This window comes from Hetaerina americana, unplaced genomic scaffold (genome assembly GCF_022747635.1).
Source record: "Hetaerina americana unplaced genomic scaffold, ioHetAmer1.1.p SCAF_47, whole genome shotgun sequence".
Lineage (NCBI taxonomy): Eukaryota > Metazoa > Arthropoda > Insecta > Odonata > Calopterygidae > Hetaerina > Hetaerina americana.
In genome coordinates this window covers 456,132-480,181 of record NW_027287063.1, presented here as the reverse complement: position 1 = coordinate 480,181, position 24,050 = coordinate 456,132, and the positions used below count along the sequence as shown (strand labels likewise).

Here is a 24,050-nt window from a genome sequence, read left to right as displayed (position 1 = left end):
TACGAAAGAGTACCATTAAATAGAGAAGTCACAACAGAATAGTAATAATATGTGGCACCCCCGGAGGAAAATAAAACGTCCAATCGCCAGCAGACTCAGGATTGGGGATGGAGCGTCGTCGCCGCCTATAGCAATGGATTGGGGGGGTGGGGGTGAGGCAGTGGCCCTCGAAAGAGGCCAACTTCTCCCTACCTCCTTCCCTCTCCACGCACTCTCTTTCGACGACCATCACCATTTCTCTCATGCACGCCATCCGCACATTCCGCCCTCCCTACACACAATCTTCCACGTTTCATTGGGCGATAGCCATCATCAGGTCATTGTGCCTGGATTTTTGATACCTGCCTGACCTTACTATGCATTTTTTAAATGCTGGTTTCTTAATGTTTGTTTGCTTGTTAATGGTTTACATACTAATACTATAATATCTCTATCTTTATTTCCTGACTTTTTTTCTGAGCAACTCATACCTGCGCACGTCACGTTTAATCCAAATATACTGGATTTCTTTTCGCATTTTATGTAACAGTAGTTTTTCAATCTCAAAAAAAGACCATTGATATTGATATTATTACAATCATTACTAGGTGTGCAATCGTAAGCTCCGTTCCATTGCAACTGATCGCCATCCGCACCCGCACACCCCTGGGGACCAACGACCACCCCTCCATCACGAGAGGGGCGCGGGAAGCACACGACCCCTTGCCGCTCACGGCACTCACCGGAGGAAGGGGCCGGGGAAGGCGGGCGACGCCTCTGAATCACGACGACGGCTCGGCCTCTCCTCGGCGTCGTCAAAGTGCCGACTGAGGAGGAGGGAGGGAGGGAAGGGGGGAAGGAAGGGGGTGGGGGCGCCTTTCCCAAAGCCTCCCTTCTCGCCCGGCGGAAAAGGAAAATCCCGGAGGGGAAGAAGGAAACCGAAAGTCGGGCGGCGGTCGAGCTCCAGTCTACCCCTCCTGACCTTCGCCGCCTTTCCCAACACACACACACACACACACACACACACACACACACACACACACACACACTCACTCACTCACTCACTGGCGCGCGCGCAGACTGTGCACCGAGGGAGAGAGACAGCGCCAGTCTCCGGAGTCGAGCCTGTCAGTCAGTCAGTCAGTCAGTGGGCCGCCGACACGGGAGGGGAACACCACGCCGCCGCAGACACGCAAACACACACGGAGGCGCGTCCGCCGCCGATGGGTGGAGGACTCGCCCGCCTGCGGACAGCACCATCACCACCCGTGCCGGGGACGCGGCCACCAGCTGCAGTGCACGCACCACCGCGGGTGACGAGTGGATACGTGCACCAAGGGAGGAAGGCCGCGAGTGGTGGTGTGCTAAGTGAACGGTGATAACAAAGTCGGAGTGCGGTTGTGAGGCCCGCCGGCGGATAAGCCAATCGGCGGCGAGAGGAGAGCGGCGGTGACGGGAGGCGGCTGCGGCCCTCCGCTCCAAATAGTTTGAGCGCCCCTCCGATGCCTTAGGGGGCGGAAGGCCATAGAGAGAGAGAGGAAGCCGAGCGCCAATGTGAGTAAGCCACAACTGCGGCTCGAGTGGCGGCACGGGGCGCTTACGCCATGCGGGACGTGCCCGTCGCACTGGTGCGTGTTTACACGCAGGTCACCTCAGAAAACATTCTTCGTTGAGCGAACGATTCCTCACGAAGACAATTCAAAACCTATACAGGAATATAATCTTCAGTTTTTATTATTATTATTAATGGGGTCCAGTGGGAGTGGGAAGGTATACGGGGCTTTAAAAACCTATATTTTGGAATCGCCGATGCGGAAGTCTTCATTATTTAATCTCACAAAAAAATTAAAGTAATTGATGAATTAAAGTAGAAGTAAATTTCACCGCAGAACTCCAGTCGTTCTGGAAAACCATGCCTAGTAACATTCGAATGTCTACCGGGTTATCAATTTACCTGTTGCCATTTGCATGTGTGAACGGGTGACTCATGACAATTTTCTCGAAAAGGTTGGAATTGTGCCTCAAGCGGATAGCAGGGCTAAAATATTGAAGGTCATGATTTGGCCAAGGTCCATTTGCAGACCGTTGCCGCCCGTGAATATAAAGGAAATAAATGACAAGTATTGCCCTCCCTGGGAGAATGCAAAATTTGGGGACGGTCGGGAGGGAAGGACGGATGGAAAGGAGACAATTTCTAAAACGGGTGACGACGCCTCCCCCGAAATGAAGCATTCACATCCGTCCGCTCGACGATTCGATTGCTGCTGCGAACCGTTTGCCCCTCGACTGGTGCCCACCGCTAATGAATGCGGCGGGGAGCCCTAATCGCGCGGACGGACGGCACGGCACGGCCTGCATCCCGCGCATGCGCGCTCACGGAGCGAAGACATGCACTCGTGTCGTGGAACGTGTGTAGTACGCGGCGACTGGCATCCCCCTTAAGCCAGAGCACGTGTTTGCTGTGCGTGGGAAACTAGAGCAGCGACCCGGGCGCCTCGCGATTCAAGTGTCCGCCCCACGACCTAAGAGACGATTTTCATGCCGATGACAACTGATGCTTTTCGGTCGATACATAACAAAAGAAAAACATAAATGATAATGCTGAAAAAAATGTTCGCAAATTACGTCCTAACCTCTTCAGTAAGAGCATCTAATGCTACGACAATCCACTCCTTTGTAAATTCATTAACAGCCAATACTTTGTAAATTCATGTCAAACCAATACTAGGTTAAATATTTGAGAAGTATCACGACGAAGTTCCGGTTAAAACCGCCAAATGTGGGCTTGTTTACGTGCTCTGGGTTCACGTTAGCGCATCAAAATATTTATACTGAGGACTCGGAAATGTCAGGCGACGAAAATCTACCGAATACGAGTACTCCACACGCCTCGCTTCCCTCGCATGCCGGACAATAATTAAGCACAAGTTCAAGGAAGTGGGCATGAGATTTTTAGGCCACTAGGCCTGAGTTTGAGCGAATGCATATGCACGTGTTCACCCAGAGTGCAAAAAAACGTGGCACGCGCTGTATGCCAAAGCATACCACCCTCTAAACACTATATTCGATTCGGAGCCCTTCACTCGCAGCGACCGCTCGCTGCAGCCACGGAATGCCGTGAGCACCGTACGGATCGAGGGGATCGGGTTGAGAGGTACGGGAAAGGCTAGGGGTACTTATGGGAAAGGCATGGGAGGAGGAGATTAAATCTGCTGGATGATCAAGTTTTCGTAATCCAGACCGTCAACCGATTAAACGGTTACCGTAAAAATGGTTTGATGGCTCACTCCTGTAGTCCATTTCAACGGGAATAAGCGAATAGATGGGTGACGTTAATATAACTAGCAAAGAAATAGGCACGAGCGTCGAAGCAGAATATCATTGATTAGAGAAGGTGGAAACTTCTTTTATCTAGGCAGTATGTTCGACGGAAATGGGCACAGCAACTGGGTAACCAGTGAACAGAAGAATTGAATTCATTGGAAACAATGAAGAGAAGAATTGGATTAGTAACGGGGACTCGAGAAGAAATACGAAAGCAAATAATGATGATAAAGATTATCCATGTGAAGGGTACAGTTTCATAATTTCGAATTCTCTTGGTGTACAGGCGAATATGTGATAGGCTTTAGAGATAGTGTATGCAAACTGAGGCGAAAGTACGATGGCATCGGGAGGAAAAACGTAGAGTTGTTAGTCACTGTCAGGAACAAGAGGGAAGTTGTTGATAGAGATCCGTCAGAGAGTGGATGGGATGGGCATTAAGCATTAATTGAGATCCGAAGGCCACCGTGGAGGGGTGAATTTCGGGAGGCGATGAAAAGAAAGGAAAAGATAATATGCATTCGACACGGTATGGAAAGCAGGGGACGTAGAATGAGCAGTTGAAATTTACGAAAAAACGGTATTCACTCCCAACCAAACACAGAAAATCCTAGTTCTATCAAGGACGCAATTCAAATAGATTTCCGTTTACGGGTCATCCAGCCCTACCTCTCAGAAGTACAGGTACACTACCAACATTATTCAACCTACAATAACTTAATTTCCATGATATTCGAAAACGCATTACGATTTACAATGGCAGGGTACTGCTAGAGTTGCTGCTTTATTTCGGGAACATCGACAAATGTGTATAATAACAAATGATAATAGACGTAACGACAATAGAAAATAAAAATTTATTTCATAAATCATTAAAACTAGTAGCAAGGTAGAAAGCAAGCTTTATTTCTGTATGTGTGAAGTATAGTAATTATCCATGGGCGGCTCCATCGTCCAACGCGCAACAACCTCACTTCAACCCAAGTATTGACCCCATCTGGATGATGAAACTTCTCTTTTCGCCCGGGAGAATCCCGATATGAAATGCCTTCGAAGTTGGAACATCGATTACGAGATGAATTGCGTCGTGTATGTTAACAATTACTTGTTTTCTGAGTAAGTTTTAACGGAACCAATTGCAAAAAGAAACACTTCGAGTCTTCACATCTCTCAAAACAATCATGTAGCATTTCAGCATCGTAAGATGCATCACCATTGCGGGAACAATTAATCTAGACACTTGTATCACGAAACACAGAAAAGCGAAGAAAAGACAGTATTGAATCGGCCGACGGGAAGCAGTTACGATCGTTGGAAATATTTGGCATGCTCTTTCTTCGCTAGGCACACCCGACTATTGCAAGGAGAGCAGACAAGCATCCGGAACTATCACAAAACCAACAGCATCGCATCACTCCTTACAAAAGCAAGTATTTCCCGAGTAGATCTTACGGCATGAAGCATGACAAAATCAAACCGTGTGTGAATCAAAAACAATGCGACGAAACCAAAGGAAAGTCTTTGAGAAGATGAGAGACACAGGCGACATCCCTGGTTGAGAATCAGACCCATCGTTTGAATTGGCAGTATCAGTGATAGTTTTCCGGACAAGGTACAATGTTACGCGGCGAGCGATTCCGCGCGGCCGAACTTTTTAAGCCCCGCTTGCCACGCCACTAAGCACTCGTAGCGTCTTTCTGCAATTAACCATTTCTTAGCTCGACATAATTTCTACCTCCCTCCATTCCGTCTAATTCTTTCCTTCCTCTGCCTCGCCCACATCTCTCGAACAAAAAACAAAACAATAGCGCCAACAATCTATGCAAAATGTTTCAATATAATACTTTACTATCCTTTCGCTGATGGCCATTGTTCGGCCTTCGACGATAGAATTTGTGGAAAAAAGGAAATGCTTACGGTTAATTGCGCGATGGCACTCAATTCCTTTTTTTCTTATTTGAAATGCTTCACGGCGCCTTGAGAACTGCTTGAAAATAATGTCTTTTGGCGTCACTAAACGCAACAAGTTCGCTACCAATTCGGAATTTATGCCACGAAGGAAAACAAATTTCAGCGAGTTATTCCGTAGGCATGTGGAAACATATTCAGCAGCCCCTTTGCTCTCCGTCCTTCGCGCTCGACCAAGTGGCGAGGCTGGCCCCCGCCCGCCGCCGAGGTCAGCCCCCGCCCGCCTCTTCCCCAATTTGACATTCCGTGGTGGCAGGCATCGAAACCACGTCGAGGCCCAACCCACCCCCCCCTTCTCTCAGTATCATGACAGACAGACTAATATTATTATTAGCTCGAGTACACATTAGGTAGTCTGATCTCAAAAAACACGATACTACTCTAGGAAGGTCACGAGCTTTATTTATCACATAAGAATTCCAACTTCACTCGGGCCTACCTACCAACGCGCTTTTTGTGGATTCCCGACAAGCATGTCCCCGCTCCCTGATTTTCCACCCTCGCGTCTTGAATCGGCACAGATGACAGGCAGTGAATCAATCCATCACTCCGCAAGCCACTGCTTTCGCCAAAGGTGGGACCGCGCCAAACACCGCAAGGGGCAATGCTTTCATCGGAAATTTCCGATCCACGGGACATACGTTTTTCCAACTTTCCAAAAACTTTGATGATATTCCCAATTTATTTGTACTGGGCCGAATCATTCCCGAGGGAGTGGACTCGCTGTAGCAGGGCATTAGTTGAATTACGAGAAAAATTGTTTATTGGGAAACCAGTTCTCAATTCGTCTTACGGAAGAGAGCTCCATCATATTTTACCCTCTTTCAGTAATTTTTTCTTCTCTCTGGAAAAGCATACGCTCACCAAATGAACGAAGGGAATCATCTTTAAGGTCTCCAGAAGTAATTCTTGCGGAACTAATATACTTCGGTGAAGAACAATTGGGGGCTACAGTCAGACTGCGGCGCATTCATTCCTAGGAGAGCCCGTTACTTGGAGAAGCAGAGCAGAAACCGCCAACCTATGTAAATTGTTGAACAAAGTGAGGGCAGTCGAGGAGGGAGAACGTGTGGCGGCGGGCACTTACTTGGTTGAGCGAAAGGTCGAGAGCCCACGTTTGCCCGGGGCGCGTGTTTTCGAGAGGTGCGTGGGGCGAAGGGGAGGCTGAATGGGGGACGAAGCAGGGTAGCTGCTCCGATGATATTTTGTAGGACGTATTGTAGTTCGAAGCTAAATTATAGAGTTCACTGATGATGATGCAGACTTCGCAGTTCTTAATTGTCTTCGTGGTCGCAATTTCTTATCGTCTACGTCTTCATCTATCGTCACTCTCCCTCGATTGCCTCGCCGTTTCTCAGAGCCATGAACCAATAGGAAACTAGAGTAGTATTTTGCTCATCAACGGTCAACAAGCAAAATGCATCCACAACCATAGTTCAACGCGACCCAAATTAATTGTTCGTTACCTTATGAGTATATATATTCATTTCATTGCAGCGGATACGTTTGGTTTTAATGACATTCGTATCCAATGAACTTTTTCGCGTTTGAATACATTAATTGACTAGAAATATAAATCCGTCCCGCTATTCGTCTATGCAGAGTGCCAGTGGCCCCCGCGACGGCCAAGAAAAATACAACAGAAGAAAAGACCACCGTCAACAGCAATCGGTGGTGCGCTCACTTCAATCAAAATAACCTGTAGTAGCTGGTGAAAGGATCCCTCTCCTCTTTCTCTCTATCTCCTTCTCCTCTAATTGCGTTCCTTTGCCTCTCAAAGCAAATGCGACCAGGAGTCATCATTTCAATTCATCCGACGAGTCTGGAACGAAGAAGGTTCACGGCACGGGAACGAAGAAATGCGATAGTAAGAAACTTATCGTGGCCGAGGAACACTTTCGATACGCGTACTTTCCGGGTAGAGAATGCACCTTACTCGGCTGACGTCATCCCGGCGATGAAATTCCTTGGCTTTGGTGAATGGCTTCAGCCTTCTATTCCAACGAACGATAAACGGGCGCGACTTAATGCCTAGTGGAAAATTGAAACCGATCGAACTAATTTATATTAGGGAACTAGGATGCTAATACGTTGATACGCTTACGACCGGTCACATGACTACCCTATTCCTGCCCCTTCCTCGCTCGCCCGACATCCTCCCTTCAACACGCACTTTTTTTTTTTTTAATTCAGTATTAGTCCGAAAACAGCGCATTTTGGCCTTTACATCGAACTGTTAACAACGATAACAATGGTCACATTTACAAACACCCAAGCCTTAGATGGAGGGAAACTCACCCAGGCGGGAATCGAACCCGCGACCCTTGGAATGGCAGACGAGGACGTTACCCCGCCGCCACCGGGGTCGACTTCGTCTTCAACACCCCACCGCCAATCAAATTACTCTGCACCATCTCTCCGCGCCTCTTTTCCCTTGTTTTCCTCTCCATCTATTTTACTTTCTCCATCCTTAGCAACATTTCAAAAACTTCCCACCTACGCCGAAATATATTATTATCGTTAATCTACCCGTTTGGGAAGGTTTGCGATGCATATAAGCTACCAAAAGGTACAGTGACAAACCCCTTGTCTCTCTCGACAAAAGACAACCCAAAATCCTATTCCAAATCTAAGTCCCTCTTCATCCCCGTATTCTTCCTTCCTCCCTTCATTCCGTCCTACACCCCTAATCCTATTCCTACCCCTCTATCGCCGGCCTAACACTCTCCCTTCCGTCATAGCAAAACTTGGAACCCTATAAATCCGCAATTGGGTTTGTAAACGCCAATTTAAATATTAAATGCTTCAATTCACCCTTGCCCTTAAAACAAATCCTAACCGTTTACGCTGGCTTGGGTGCCTCTTATGAACTAAGTTCAAAAACAGAATAGAAGCTAGAGTCAATAACACAGAATAAAAAAAAAACACGAGCTGATTTCCGGATTTATTAACAATTCAAAGATTATACTTAGAAATAATTCTGAATGCATAAGAGATAATTTCGCTACCTAATTCTTGATATAACGTATTCCTTAGTCTACAGTTCAATGACATTGGTGTATACACATCATGTTTATTCAACTTAAAAGGCAAACATAATATAATCTGGAAGACGAGGCACTTTTTATGCTCAACTCCTAATGGATCTGGATCGTCTGTGCTATGCTAAATAAAAAGAAGAGAACAACGTGCAATTGTCCAGCTAGGAATATGAAAATTGGATATGAGAGGGGAATCTTTAAGTTATAAAATACAATACTACTCGAGTAGGAAAGGCCACGGAGAAAGCTACTCTTCTATGAAATAAGTACTTCGAGTAGTAGTAGTAATTAGGGGAGGCGACCGACAGCTGAGGTCATTTGCGCCAGAGGGGATGGACAGGAAATGATGAAGGGTGGAGAGAAACCCGGCGTCGGCATTAGCCTACTCTTTACGATAGGCGCCAAGGGGTCCGCAGTTTAACGCCCCATCCGATGGATGGCGTACTCACTCAAAGTGCCCTCCACAAAGCACCTCGAGTAGGGATCGAGATACCTCTGAAAAATATTCAACACCGCCGGGATTTGAACCCAGGCTCTCTGGGTGGGAAGCCAGTACGTTAGCCCCCGCACTATCTCGATCTCCAAATACTTCGAATTCTACGTTTGGCTGGAAGAACGAAGTATTTTGAATGTCGTATGTCACACGTAGGGAACTTAATGCAACTTCATTAGTTTATGACAATCAAATCAATATCGATCCCAAACTCAAGAAACAGGCGGTCACGACTCGTTAACCCGTACTCCCGCCGACACATTTAAACAGTAGATGTGATTCCGTAAACATATGGCTTTTAGTGAGACATACATTTAGGATGGGCATTACACTGCATAAAAAACTTAATTTAAAAAGTGTTTTCAATAACTACAGCAAATAGTGCGGTCACAATCGGATATTCGCACATCCTGTGTTCACCTCCACAGAAGACATTGGACCTGTTGGCGTGCACGCGAATATACCAGAGGCGTACTATCCCAAAATGTGGGAAATGCCTACAACAGATGAGAGACATTTATTGTGTTCTACAAAAGGCATTTTCCCGCTGTTTCAGAAGCTAACCTCTCCCTTCAACTGAGTGACAATAATAAAATTTCACAAAATTTTGGTATGGTACAAGAATTAAATTTTTCCTAGAATCTATAAACCTTTTAAAATGATCGACATGCGACTTCACAAGATATAACCTGAAAGCACTCAAGCAGTCCATCGGGTTAAATGAATTAATATCAGAGGCTTTTACGGAAGAGCCTTCATTATTACGACTATCTCTAAGTGCTTGTGCGGATCGAATAGTTTTTAATGATGTGCCCAGTTGAAGAATATTATCTTCGTACATTAAATGAAATACCCTGCTGGCTGATGAAACTAACGAAAGTTTTCTAATTTCGCTTTTCAAAAACCAACTATTTCGCTCAGATCCCGTGAGAATGCTGCCAAAACGGCACTCTTCAGTTAGGGATGAAAACTAAAATTCCAAGTATTACGCACAGATGACGCAGTCGACCACAATCGTTTGCATACTCTTGAATCGCCAAGTCAGGTCGAGAGTGACCTGTGCTTCAATTTCCGAAGGCGTCGCGGGGTAGGGTCGCATTATGCATCAACCCCATCGAAAAGGCAGGGGAGGGAGGGGAATGACGTGCTTGGGGCATCGCGTCCCCTCCCCCCGTACGATAGATACGTAGGTCCATCCACCGCAGTGCGCCCCACCTCGGTCGAGAGCCCCACCCGCGCGCCCCAAGTAGCGCCGGGCTAGCAATTTCCAAAGGAGCCTGCCCTTCCCCCCACATCCCCCTCCCGCTCAATCACCCACCCGACTTTCTCCCGCTCACGGCCGCGCGCCACGACAAGGCAGAGGGGAGCAATCCCTCCCCCCCCCCCCCCACTTCCCCAGATGGAGTATCGCTCGCTCCCAATATGCGCTTTCTCGTTCGAAATTCATTACTCGTGGACGGAGGGAAATGATTCCAACGGAAGGAATTCGCGAGTCGAATGCCGCTCGCATCTCGTGATCTTGCTCAGTGCAGCCTGCCTTCGCCTAGGAATAAAATTGTAGAGAAAAACATTCGGAGAGAAAAATAAACAATAATACTTGGCAGGCCAGAGCAAAAGGCAAACCGATGAGATTTCTCCGTAACAGTAGACATGTCGCCCGGTGTCGTAAGAATAGTAAATTCTCGAGGAATGACTACGACCAATTCCATTTAAACTCGATGGTACCATAAATGGGATCGTTGAATTCACCGATTTAGGAAGTAGATGAGAAGAGGATTACATATTCAACGAACGATATCATGAGCACGGCACGCCGTTATAGAATACGAAGGACGAGTATGAGAGTTCTGGTGATTAATTAATTAAAATGAGACGAGAGCGTGTTTGAGGAAAATTTCCGAAAGGCATTCCTCACAAGTGGTCAAAACCAGCCCAAAAAAAACGACAAAAATAATTGAGAAGACCATTACACGGGGACACGGCCAATTGGAATTGTGACACAAACAAAATATTCAAACGATTTTTCCGAACACCAGAGCGAAATTGAAATCCGTTCTCCAAATATAGAGCGAGCGGGATATTTACAGCGGGGAGAATGAAAAAAATCACAGCCTTCTTGGAAAAAATTACCACATCGGAGAAAAAGCGACCAAAAAATGAAAAATGGATTACTGAACGTCCGCTCTGAGGTGGAACAGGAAAGGGGGGAGGGGAGGGAGGGAGTCCAGAGTGGCGTAACGCCGCCTCCGCGAATATTTTCGCCCGAGTTTTCGAGAGTGGCGACGGCGCGAAGGCCGACCAGCCGCCAACCCCGACCCTCCCCTCAACCATTCCCCCCCAACACCACCACCTGCAATCTTCTCGGACGAGGGCGCGTGGCCGGGGTGTCAGCGAGGCACCCACGCCGAGAAATTCGAGTGCGCTTCCCGGGGTCTGCGCGTGGTGCACGAGGCAGAGCAGACGCCGCACCGGCCAGTCACCTTCCCCCGTCCGCGACTTTCCTGGCGAAATAACGGCGCGAGGCCGTTAAGCGCCGCGCGAAAGGTTATCGCCTCCACGATCACTGCATCGCATTATTAAGAGAGGACGCTAAAGGTCCGAGGCGGACCGTGTCCCCCTCCCCCAAGAGGGTGCTTCGGGGGGGGGAGGATCTCCAAAACATCGATGCGTTTTCCAAAGGGGCCGGATGGCGGCCCCCACACCGACCCGGGGCGAGACCACCGTCGTCATCACTGGAACGGTTTCAAGCAGCCCTCCCTCCCTCCCATCCATCCATATTCCCTTTAAATGCACTTAATCCGTGCTCCTGTCCTCTCTCCTCGATTGATTCCGCTGTGATTTTCGTGAACACCTCTCACCTGTTTATATAATTCGCAACGCTGAATGAAATTGATGCGGCGGATTGCCATTGGGCAGCGACGCAACGTTGTAATTGGGCAGCGACGCTGCGGCGAGTTGTAAACGCCGTGCCGAGCTTCTCTCGCATTTCGTCTTCCAAGTCATAATTCTGACCTTCGCCGGATCTGGTTAACTTTCGTGGAGAATGGTAACTTTTCACTGCGCTTTTACCACAGTACGGGAAAAAATGTTAAGGAAAAACTGAAATTGCTGGCACTGCGATCTCGGAGATGTCGCCGCCAAAAAGAAGCAACCTGGTGTTGAGCGGAGTCGGACACTTGGTCATGGCTCTGCCAAATGAGCAATCAGGCGCCCGGAGGCGGTCGAAACCCTTTCCTCCCCTCGATTCGTCCAAAGTCTTCCTCCGTCGCACTTCCCCGCCACTGTGTCCTCTTGGTCCACCCGACCTGCGCTCGCCTCCCGGGATCCAGGCGCCCCTCGCAACTCTCCTCAAACCCACTCCCCAACAAGCCCTTGCTCTCACTCTCGTCTATTTTCTGTCGCCGCTCTTCCGCAGCACTAATTTCATTTGCCACCGACGTACTATTCTAATATGTCGAGCTCAAAAGAGTCCACGACGCCAGTGAAGTTAACCCTACACAGTTGCATGAATCTTTCTTTATGCCCTAGTGAGTGCCATTTGAGTTGTTTCTTTCAACCATGAGCACTCTTCGCTCGGCGCGCTCAAGTTTTTCAGTCTCTTACCACGCGGGCCTTAAGATGTGTTGTAGAGCCAACTCATCTCTCAATCTGCGAAAGCAAAATATCTTAATGGTTGAACGCCTGCTAATAAAAATAAACTTCCATTTTATGTCAATCTTAAGAGATTCCAGTGGCCCCAGTGCACACCCGCTTACCGAAGAGAATGAAGTGTAAAATTACACAGAGACGGTGGCGCGGATGAGAAAGGGTACCCAAGGGTCTCGGGGGCGAAACCGGGCAACGGTTCGATGTTTCTATGGCGTGGGTTCTTCTGAGACGAGAAGTCCTCGGCGCGGAATGACCTCATCCGCCGGAGCGCCTTAAAAACGAAACGACTAAATCCCCGCTACACACACCACGGGTGAAAGCGTGAAGTGGTGCAGCGTATGGGTGGTACCACGTCGACGGGCGAAAGAAACTTCGCCCGACGGGGACGGCAGACCCGAATGGTGCAAGGCAATGCTTCGTGGGCCGGGGGGGGGGGAGGAGGTTGCGCCCTTCGGAGAACAGCGTGGTGCACGCCAGGTTAGCATCCCTCACCCCCGTTCTCGTCGCACCGCCGGAAGGGCACACCTGCGCGCGCACACATACACAAACACGCGTCGCCACCACTCACCATCATGACCGACAGGTGGGCCGCACTGCAACCCCGCGGCCAACAACACAACGAATAGGAGGATTGGCGCACTTGATACCTATCGATTGGTGCGCTTCGCTTTCCATTGGCCAGGCAGTCACGGCGAGGCGCTCCGTCGAACCATTGTCACTTGCACTGATTTCAAATAAGTGAGAGCGAAAAGAGAAGTTGATGGGATAGTGGCGGATATTGCCACGGAAAATCGATCCCCTTCGTGTGAATGTTGGAAAGGAGCTCATATCTACGCCAGGTCAAGTGGTCACAAGGCCGACTGGGATGAAGGGACTTAATTTATATTAAGGCAGTAAGGTCTCCGGACGTTAAATAAGACGAATAGCCGGCTCGCTTCTTGAGAGCATCGGTTTCTCGCTGGGCAGCCATAAAGAGTTGTATCAATTACTCGAATTTTGAAACGTCTACTTCAAAATTAACATATTTGCTTCGGCTATCGTTGCTTTCTTAGCTGGCTCTTAAATTTTTCCCTACTGTGTATTTCACATATCCATACTCTTTCTTGTGATATTTGATAGCGGTAGTTTTAACGACTTGGAGTAGTAATTAATGGGGCCACGCACTAAACCCTAGCTAACATGACACCACAACTCCTCGAACCACGTAACTCCCACAGTATAATAATTTATTATTTATCCTAGTATACTCAAATATTTTTCACAATATTAAATGATCGATGCATAATTTTTCGTAAAAAAGCATTTAAGGTGAGTTCTACGAAATGAAATTTAGTTAATGAAAACACAATTCTATTATTTTCTCACGAACTGAAGTTAAAAAATGTCGAGATTAATGCGTGCGAGGAGGGCCAGTAGTCACGAGTGGGTCTCTGCGACACAGTTCATTAACATAAGGTACCGAAGTGGTTGAACACCACCACACCAGAGTGGCCGCGCTCGTTATATGGATTCCCATTATCACGATTTTCCTTGATTTCTCCCAGGGTGCTTCGAATGTGACACTGGGTGTTTTTGTGCGAATCATCCCAAATAGATCACTAGAGCGAGTCCGTAGTGGACCCGCACCCGGCTGATCCGCGGTCGCCGGGGGCGCGAGTCAGCGGGAAATGGTCTCGCATCGAACATTGCTCTCAGCGCGAAGGAATCCATCCCCATTCCTTATCCCCGCCATTTTCATAACACTAAGCCCTGTTCCCCACTTTGCCACCGCACTTTCCAGAAATTGACTAAGCCGCCCCCCCCCCAAACCAGCCTTTCTACCGATTCCTCTGACTGGCCGACCCTTGCTATCAACCGCTCTTCAGAGATGAATCACATTGAAATCAATTCATTCTTAAGATACCAAACTACTTTCCTATAACTACATTTGCGTTTTGAAGGATTGACAATTAAGCCACAAATTGAAAATTTTACATTGGTAACACTCGGACACATACTGAATGAAGAAATACCGATCGAATACGAAAATATATCGAACAATGAAATATTTTAGTTAATACCCTTCATACTCTGACATATAGTGGGTACCCTTTTCAAAGCATGGAATAAAATTACATATGGCAGAATGGATTCATTGGATTGATGTAAGTGTCACCGGATTCGTGCCCCGAGGAGTTGCGTTCGAGCCCGTCAATCTTGGGTGGGGGCGGAGACCGCTCGGCAAGGTCCCTGGCGTAACGCAGACTATTCATGCGCAACATATGAAAAGACACTCGATGAAGTTAGCCAACCATTTTATTTACATTTTCAAATACTGTTTGAATGCAAATGCACACGCATATACTACCCCATCTCTCACGTAACCAGCGCCCGGAGGCAGTCGGGGTTAAATTCTAAATATTCATCGGGTACCAGATCTTCCTGGGAAACCATAACCGGCACAGGAAAATGAACTCCCCCCCCCCTTCCCTGATGTGTGAATTTCACGCCGTATAGGGCTTAGTACTGGGTGAACTCTACCATCACCTACCAAAACCGACCTTCGGGTTGATTACTGTGTTTATTGCTTTTTTTACACATTGCAACTGTCCGTATTCGTCGAAGAGATCTTTAGAAATCTACAATCTTATGATTCTGTAATGTAATTTTAGAGAAGAAAGGTGATGGCTAACGAGGTCCTGCGCCAGTAATCACGAGCCAATTTCAATTTAGCAGTGCACATTGAAACTAAAATAGCTGCGACTTTCCAAGCTGGATATTATCCGAACCCACCCATCCTGGTTTCAGGTTTATTTTTCCGTTTCTGGAAATTCAAAATTCGATTAATTAATCCACATAACCCGAGTGCGCCCTGCGGCGGGTTCGGAATTCCTCTCCGACTACGGGCACATCCTCATATCGCCGGGAAAACTAAGGGACTAACTGGAAACTACTTTCTGCTATTTCCAAGAAGAAATTAATGGCCGACAAACGAACACTCACTCTAGGGCCATGACTGAACCAACACCAACAAAATACGCGGATCACAAAGACTAATGAAATACAGATTTTATGTCAGTGGGGGGTTAAAAATCAAATGATTTGTAAATATTAGTTGAATTAGAGCACAATTATTTTGACGTACATTTGAATTTAATTAATCAATTAGTCGTATGATTCTCCATCCATCTGCCATACACTGGCTGGTAAATATGAAATTAGAGAACGATAGAATCCACAATCGATGGATTTAAATGCCGCTGTTTTCCTCGACTAATAATAAAAGGCGCCGTCTCCGAGGTAATTAAGATCAGTTATGTTGACCGACTCGATGTCCGAGTATAGAGTATTGTGCATGTTTCTCGTCGTATTCGAGCCACTGCCAACAGCAAGGCATCGCATATGCAGAGGTCTGATTAAACCTCTCCAGCTGAAGGGGTACGTAGAGCAGTTTGCAGCAACGTTTCAACCGTGGGGACAAATTCGCTTTTCATGTAGATCCGGAGCGCCAAAGGTAATGTCGACGGAGTATCTTAGCATGGAATTACACTCGAAAGTTCGTGAAGGGCATCAGTCAGATGTTAATGAATGAGCATCACATATTTCGACGGATGTCGCCGTCTTCCTGATGCCAATGCACACATCCGCCAGGAGAGATAGGACTCGATTCCATTGCGCACTCGGGAATTCCAAGCAGGTCAGGTGGGAAGGAGGTGTCGCTCCCAAAAGGGTTTTCAAGTCGCGAGCGACGGCGGGGCCGAAAGAAAGTGAAGGTGGCTTCGGCGCACGAGGAAGCAAGCGAGCGCGCGGACCGCCGCTCCCGAGCAATTGCGGATTATTTTTTCCCAAACCACGAAAACGGCATTTTAAAAACCCGCGCACGACCGACAAGGATCGACACATAAATCGAAGGCGCGGAGTCGATAGTGACACGGGGCCGCAGACCCATTTGACCGCCGGGGGGGGGGCCATTTCTTCCGCGCTCGACCGAATGCACGATCGCCGCAAGGGCCGACCGGTCGGTCACCTTCCGCGTCGCACACCCGAGGAGACTCGAGGTCCCGATTCGCCACGGCCAACCTCCGACACCCACCCACCAAGCCAATGAAATGGGGCGTCTACCATCCACTCGAATGGTAGTATAAAACAACCGCTTCAACACATAGGTGTGAGATTCGCTCTGGTTCCCTTGGGAGGAAACATGTACGCATGCGAAACATGTACATATGCGGACAACAGAAAATGAGAAGAAAAATCGCATTACTTGAATGGATACTCTTGTTGATTTCTCTTCCTTCGGTAAACCTCTACATATCTACTCCCGTCCCTTGAATTACACTACTTGTACATTTAGACTACGACCTCAGCATTATCATATAACATTAACGTTAATTATGAATGCGGTGGTACCTTCATCCCAATCACACACATCTCCGGCAATTATGTAGAAGCAGAATGCTTGCTATTTTGAGGATAAAGACGTAAAAAGGGAAAAAGTAGAGAGGTAAGATATTAAGCCGTCAGCCAAGTTCGTCATAAAGACCTTGTACATAAATGGCTCGGCAGTTTGTCACTGAAACGAGTTCCGGCAAGGATTTCAGAAACTGGGCCGCCGTGACGGCACTATATAAAATATTCACGGTACAGAAGTGTGAAAACGCCCTAAAATCAACGCCTACAGACGGCATATCACGCCATCTGGCGAAGTTTATACATTGACACAACCCTCGCATACCCTTAAGGACCTCATGGTCATCATGCCATTCTAACGTATCTCGCTGTTCTAGTGAGTTAAGCGCACATGAGACTCGTAAAAATATATTGGCCTGGATGTAACATACTTAGCATCTTCCGCTCTAAATTGTAAGCAGTGAAATGTTTCTTTTCCACGGTCTTGCAATTACCAAGTGGAAGCACTATCAATCCACTCCAGTCTGTTCGTATTTATCGTTTTCGGGCCCAACGTTGGTTCCTTCGCACATTACCGAAATAATTTTCAAGCCGCACATTACCGAAAGAATTTTCCAGCCGAGCAAGGGGTGGTATAGTCATCTCCTTTCATTTCGGTATAATTTAGTAATGGTTTCGGATAGGACCATGCTGCTCGAGCAATTTTTCCCAATGAAATCAAGTGAACTTTCTTCCAATTAACTAAACAGTGATTCCTTTTCCATCCGTATGTTCCACACTCCAATGCCTTCCTTAACTTCACAGATGTGATCACCCCTAACAAAACCCTACTGTGAAGACAGAATCATCATCTTTTGGCTATCATTATCCCTTTCCGTGTCAACATGAAACTAGTACGACTCGTGTTTAAGTCCCGTGAGTCTTGCATGTTGACCTTCGGGTTTAAAAACCGAGAAGAGTGGATTCCTACCATTACACATTCGCTATAAAACACGGAAGCGATCGATGGCAGCCGACAAGGCCGAAAGGGGAGGGCACCAAAGTCGTCGAGACAAATTTTCCATAAACGACTAATTTGCATGGCTAAAAAAACAACCTCAAACACACTATTAGTAAAAAAACACAACGAAATGCGACTCGCTTAGACTTACACCAATCAAATGAGCACGGTAAGGACTGTGAAAATGACACGAACGTCGTTGCTCAACTGAAACGTCCATCCTCAAGGGATTCTATGAATGGCGCTGTTAACTGCGGTCGCCAGCGAACACGTAACACATTCACATATTTGGATTTACGTAGCCAAACGCACGGAATTTTGTCTCAATTCCCCATAAATGTAAATTTGAAAGACAAACGATTTGCTACACAAAATTAACTGACAAAAAATAATGCAATAATCCATTCAGGAATCTCAACTCTGAATTCATACAAACAATGACGTCATATCATTTATGCATATTCCCGCATTGAGGGCTCAATCAATTCCTGGGACCTGATAAAGTTAGCACCATTAGAAATGCTGTGAAAGTTAAAGCCGAGTTGTTCAGACACTTGTGTCGACGAAACGATTGCACGCACACTCTCGCCCCGTAACAACGTCGTCAGCTGCGTGCGTTCAATGGAGGGGAACAACTGTTCGCCATTGGATATCATATGGTGGATCTTTGAATCAATGACGTCGGCCACATGGCTTGCGTATCTTGAAGGAAAAGAGAAACAAACTTATTACACCCGAATATAATTGTGCGTGAATTCCATAATTGCTTTTGAAATTCAGAGGAATGAGGACAGCGCACAGAGCGCGTTGTCGATCGTGGAGTCAATCAGTACATCTACCTTAACATTCTCCCTCTCACTGCATCGAACATGTCGTTGGAGGAAGACCCTCTTCAGCAGGTAATAATTCTCTTGGGTCATCCTGCCTTCTCCGTACGTTCTCTTCTTTCGTTTCTCATTTAGCCATCCCGCGTAAAACATTCGAGCCTCTGCGAAGGCTACTTCCGATACCGTCTCGAGGGAAAGGGGACTATGAGAACGATGCGCTCCAACGTTGTGTTAACCACGCTATGTGATTTATCCTCCCGGCAGATGGAGAGACGACGCCGGCCGCGAGGGTGGGCACCCCTGGTGATAGTCGCGCTCTGCTGCGCCCGCCTCGCCTCGTCCGTGGAGACGTCCACCGCCGCATTCGGCCTCCGCACCCGGCCTCTCGCCCGGCATGCGACTGCGCCCTCCCGCACCACCACTACGCCCCGCCCCGGCGAAGACGGGGACAGCCTGCTGCTGGCGGACGCGGGGGGCGGCGGAGGCGGCGGCGACGCTCAGATGGGGCAGGACGACAAGAAGTCGCTGGCGCAACAGGTGGCCGAGGGCAAGTACGGCCTCATCCAGGACCTGCTGCCCAAGGACGTCAAGCGGCCGGGGATCGTAAGCTACGCGGCCAACTCGGAGGTTCCGGCAGACACGGCCGACAACCTCGGCGGCCTGGACCAGGAGGACATCTGGCTGGCGGAGGATCACGTGCTGGTGCTGGCCGGTGGGGGATTCCGGGACAAGGGCGGAGGCGGACTGGTGCCCCAGTGGCCCGCCATCGATGACTACCAGGCCCCCAGGCGGCAGGTGAAGATCCCCGCACGCCCCTCCGTGCCCCCGCCCTTCCCCGTGCAGTTGCGCGACGGGGAGCGGCCGCAGTTCATCGGCGGGCACCCGGGAAACTTCCCGCCGGGGAGCGGGCCACCGCCGGGGCCCTGGGTCCCCGCCAACGGCTCCCTCCCCGCCGGGCCCCCACCACCCTTCCCCCCACCACAACAAGCAAACCTGACCGATCCCTTCGACGAGGACGACCCCTCTCTCTACTACCCGCCGCCATACGACTTCTACTACAAGGGTGACAACACCACGCAGATACCGCCGGGGCCGCTCGTCCCCGGCATAGTCCTGCCTCCGCCGCCGGACTTTTTCTCGCCGCTCAACGAGAAGGGCGTGGCGGAAGGGCCGCCCCGCACCACCTCCACGCCCGGGCCCAGGTACCTCCCCGCGGTGGAGGAGGTGCCAACAACGTTCAGAACGCCACAACGTCCCAAGACGGCACCTGCCGTCGCCGCACAGAAGGAAGCGAGGGCCAGGGGTGAGAAGACCGCAGCCCACGTTCGAAACAAGGGGAGGAACAACGTGCGTGTTCGATACCCGGGGCAGACGGACACCCCGCTCTATTACTATGACGGCCCGGGGATATCACAGCAAATCGTGGTCACCTCCTCTTCTCCCGACACTCTCCACGTCGAGGACCTGTACGAGAGGCAGAGGCCGTCCGGATTTCAAAAGCAGCCCGCACCTCCCGCCACCAAGAACCACGTCATCTACATTTTCACCGCCGACGAAGACTTCCAGGGCAATCAGGTCTCCACGGAAACTCCTCCGGTTACCCCCAGGGATGTTCCCACCCCGCCCCGTGTCGAGGATTTCCATTCCGGGCGCAAGTTGGTCACTGGCGGAGGCGGATACCTGCAATCCGGCCGAGAATTCGCCTCGCCCGGTCCCCAAACCGTCGCGCGACCGGCCACTAAGTACTTTTTCGAGGACTACTACGCCAATGGCTACAACGTGAATGGCGGCTCAGAAAAGCAGTCTCCCCAAAATAATCAGCCCGATCCTTACGCATACTACACCATCTCTGGCTCGGCGGGACCGAGGGGTAACGGAACACGCGGCAGGCCACAAGCCATCTCATCCCCGTCGGTGCGACCCTCGGCGAATCATCAAACGCAGAAGAACCAAGGTCAACGAACACAATACGCCCACCAGTCGGGAATATACGACGTTCCCTCAGTCACATACAGACCACAAGGCTATCCTTTCCGGGAGTTGAATAACCGAGGGCCCGTGATCATAACTACACAGAAACCCCCGTCCCGTCAAAGAGGCCAAGGAAAGCAGCAGCCGCACGGAGTCTCCGTCATCACAGTCAAACCTGCAGTCTTGTACGCCGGCTCAGCGAATAGGCATCGGGGGGAGGAGGCGACCATCTCCACGGCCATCCCCAGGCCGGACACGTCCTACTCCCAAAACGGCAATCCAGGCAAAGAACACCACCAGGGCATCACGATAGTTACATCCAAGCCATATGTGTACAGCTTCGAGCAACCAATGGGTCCCCAGGAGGCCACGCGCAATCAACAAACCAGTGCCTTCGATTCTGTCCACACCAACACCCCTAGGCCACATCCGGCCGCCATTGGGGGATACAATTCCTACCATTTGGGAGGCTCTCAAATTAGATTCCCCCAGCAGGACTCCGTTCTCGTCAGAGGACCCGAGTACGTCCTCGTCCATCCAACGCCGAGAGTAACCCCACGCCCGGCCGTGCAGTACCAGGAATACTTCGAGGCCCAAGGCCACCAGGGGTCGCACCTCAGCAACGTCGGTGATTTCGGGGCGTACGATGGCCTCCTGGCGCACTCCACCTCTAAGCCCCTCCACGTGCAGGTCCACGGGGACTTGGGGCTCATCCCGCAGAGAGAGACGTTCCACGAAGACGGGGCGGGGCATTACGTGTTGACCACGCAGGCACCCGCCGTCAAACCACAGCGGAATAACTCTCCGTACGTCGTGAGACCGTACGGGGTTTCGAGCGTCCACAGTACGGCGACGCCCGAGTTTGACCGCCGGCCGCAACCGGCACATTCGCATCGAGGGGTTCACTACAAGCGACCGCAGCAGACGTTCAGCTACGAGGCGACGGCGCAGCCGAGATACCCGTCGCCTACGCCCGCCCCCTTCGCTCAGTCCTTCCCGATGGTCAGCAGCACCACCGTTAGTCCTCTGCCCGCCTACTTCACGACGAAAGACGTCAGCCTCTTCGACGACGCGACCAAAAACTACTTCAACGTCTTCGGGCAGAAGCTGAACGAAGGCGGGCAGGCCCCGCGGCCCACCACCCCACTTCCCTTCGACGACAGGAGCGGTCAGGGCGCTATCGCCTACTCCGGGGCTATAGAGTCCTCCACCCCCATCGTTTCCCTGGAGGATGACATCAGGGTTAATTTCAGGGAGCCCCTGCCGCCCATAAACCCAGACAGCGAGTTTACCGTGCCACGGGAAGGGTTGTCGCGCGACCCATCCAAGCACCAAGAGGGGGCCGTCGTCTCGTACCAGTTACCAGGGGTGGACGGCAAAGGATCTGCTGGGGCCAGCCACTATTACTTCCTCACCCCACAGCCAGTCTCGTCGGACTCGAGGACTGCGCAGCAGGGGGCTTACTACCAGCAAGAGGATAGGAGGCCGTCTTTGGGAAGCTACTGGACGGGGTACTCGTCCGGGTGAACGCGAGGGAATGGATGGGAACTTGGTACCGTTACCAGTTGTGAACAATCGATCAAACAGAGAAGGTATCCCTGGTTATTCTGCCATCACATCGCCTGGCGCAATTCGGGGGAAAGACGACGTGAACTAGACACAACAGGGGAAAGCAGACAACGAGCAAATGTTTAGTACTGCAACACACGCGGCCTGGCCCTCCCTGCCTCCTCGTGACCTATTTCTGCAGTCGAGGGCATTCACTTCCCCTTCAATCTGGTTTCGAACTTAAGTAATGAAGATGGAACCGAGTTATACTGGCAGTGATGGCTCACCCGGGCATTATTTTCCTAGTTACATCCCGAGCCTTAAACTGGCAACGCTCTGCGGAAGCCTCTATCGGTTAGACAAGCTACGTTAACACCGTGTACAAAAATCGCCACGTCCTCAACGACATGCAAACTTTTCCGTCTTTCATTTGAAAAGTAACCATATGCAACGCAAATAAGTACATAAGCTAAAAAAATAAAAAGTTTAACTCCATGCTAACTTGCGTCATGTTGCGTGTGCTTCCCTAGTGATTATCTTGAAGTCAGTGAGCATATATTACACGAACATTACATATACACGCAAGCACACACACACACACATACACGCGCACATATACATGACTCAGGATTTCTCCTTACTTTCTAGCGGGCGAACCTTAATCCTTATCAAAGAAATGGCGGAAATGTAGTGGTCAAACATTATCAACCAGTATGTTCCTCAGATCCGAGAATTTTCCAACAACTCAAGTGCGAATCTTTGATAAGGTTACTACAATGGATATAAACCGCCGACTGGTGAAAAAATAACTTGGCGGAGAGGTGACGTAGTGGACACTGAAGAATCCATAGTGACGGTGTAATTACATTCAATGTGACTCCTTGCTTATGGCCGTGAAGGTGCCTTCCCATATTCAAGAAATAAAAATAGATCAAAAGTGCGAATAATCTTCGAGTGGCTAATTCATAATTTTAATTATTGCGCAAAAAGTGCGAGACATTTCAGAAGCCAACATCGTCAGCTAAACGGAAGACTAATGAGGCTGCTGAGAATAAACTGGTTTAAACAAAACGACGAAATTAGAAACATGTTCATTAATTTCTCAACAAATAAACAATAAATCATTTTAGAGGCAACATCCAGTATTCATTCGAGTATCCCAGGTACTCAGCCAAACGACAAGAGACAGAGGAGACTGATTAGACGTAAAGACGAATGTAATATGAAATTTAATCGATTATTGGTGAAAAATATAAATTTAGGAATTTAAATACGAATAATGTTAACCGTTCACTCCCAATGGCTGTTGATATTCCGGTGAGGCCGAAGCGTCCTCTGTCTTAGATCCCGCAGCTGTCAGGAAAGTCACGGATCCACTGCCATTGTGAAACGGCTTGAGTTCTCGGTTAAAAATATTTTCAACACTCGCGCTTAAGCTCAGAAAAACCGAAATTTTTACGTGGCAATCAGTATATTTACGCCTACGCTGTCAGTCCTCGGAGGTCGTCATTTAAATACAATTGCTGGTACTTCTTCGACTCTAGCAAAAACAGCCATCACCCGCATCGCGTCTCACTCCATCCTCAATTTTGTCAGCATGCAGCAATTGCTAATCTGCAACCAGTATATGTCTCAGACTGCTCAGGTGCTAGTGGGGAACCGAATGGGCAGTGTTAGGAAGAGGTGTAAGGCAGGGTTGCCCATTATCACCTTCGTTGTTCAACGTATATGCGGAGGAAACGATAAAAGAGGCAAAGAAAGAACTGGAGATAATAGAAATGAAAGTCGGAGGGGTATTCGTAAAATGAGTTAGGTTTGCTGATGACCAGTCTTTAGTTTCTCAGTTATCCAAGGGGTTGCAA

General features: G+C 49.1%; 2 protein-coding genes across 2 annotated transcripts in view; one reads left to right on the top strand and one right to left on the bottom strand.

Annotated features, from left to right (window-relative positions):
- Positions 1-24,050, bottom strand: part of Naa15-16 (N-alpha-acetyltransferase 15/16) — a 183,980-nt gene that overhangs the window by 124,492 nt on the left and 35,438 nt on the right. The window lies entirely within an intron of this gene.
- LOC139693355 (uncharacterized) lies at positions 1,185-23,383 on the top strand. The gene is made up of 2 exons (XM_071591482.1): positions 1,185-1,533; positions 18,934-23,383. Exon 2 carries the CDS (start codon positions 18,934-18,936, stop codon positions 22,165-22,167), a length of 3,234 nt encoding a protein of 1,077 aa, XP_071447583.1. The 5' UTR covers positions 1,185-1,533; the 3' UTR covers positions 22,168-23,383.

What these genes read in the sequence shown, in the direction of transcription:
- LOC139693355 (XM_071591482.1), top strand. Translation starts at nt 18,934, where the DNA reads ATGGAGAGACGACGCCGGCCGCGAGGGTGGGCACCCCTGGTGATAGTC.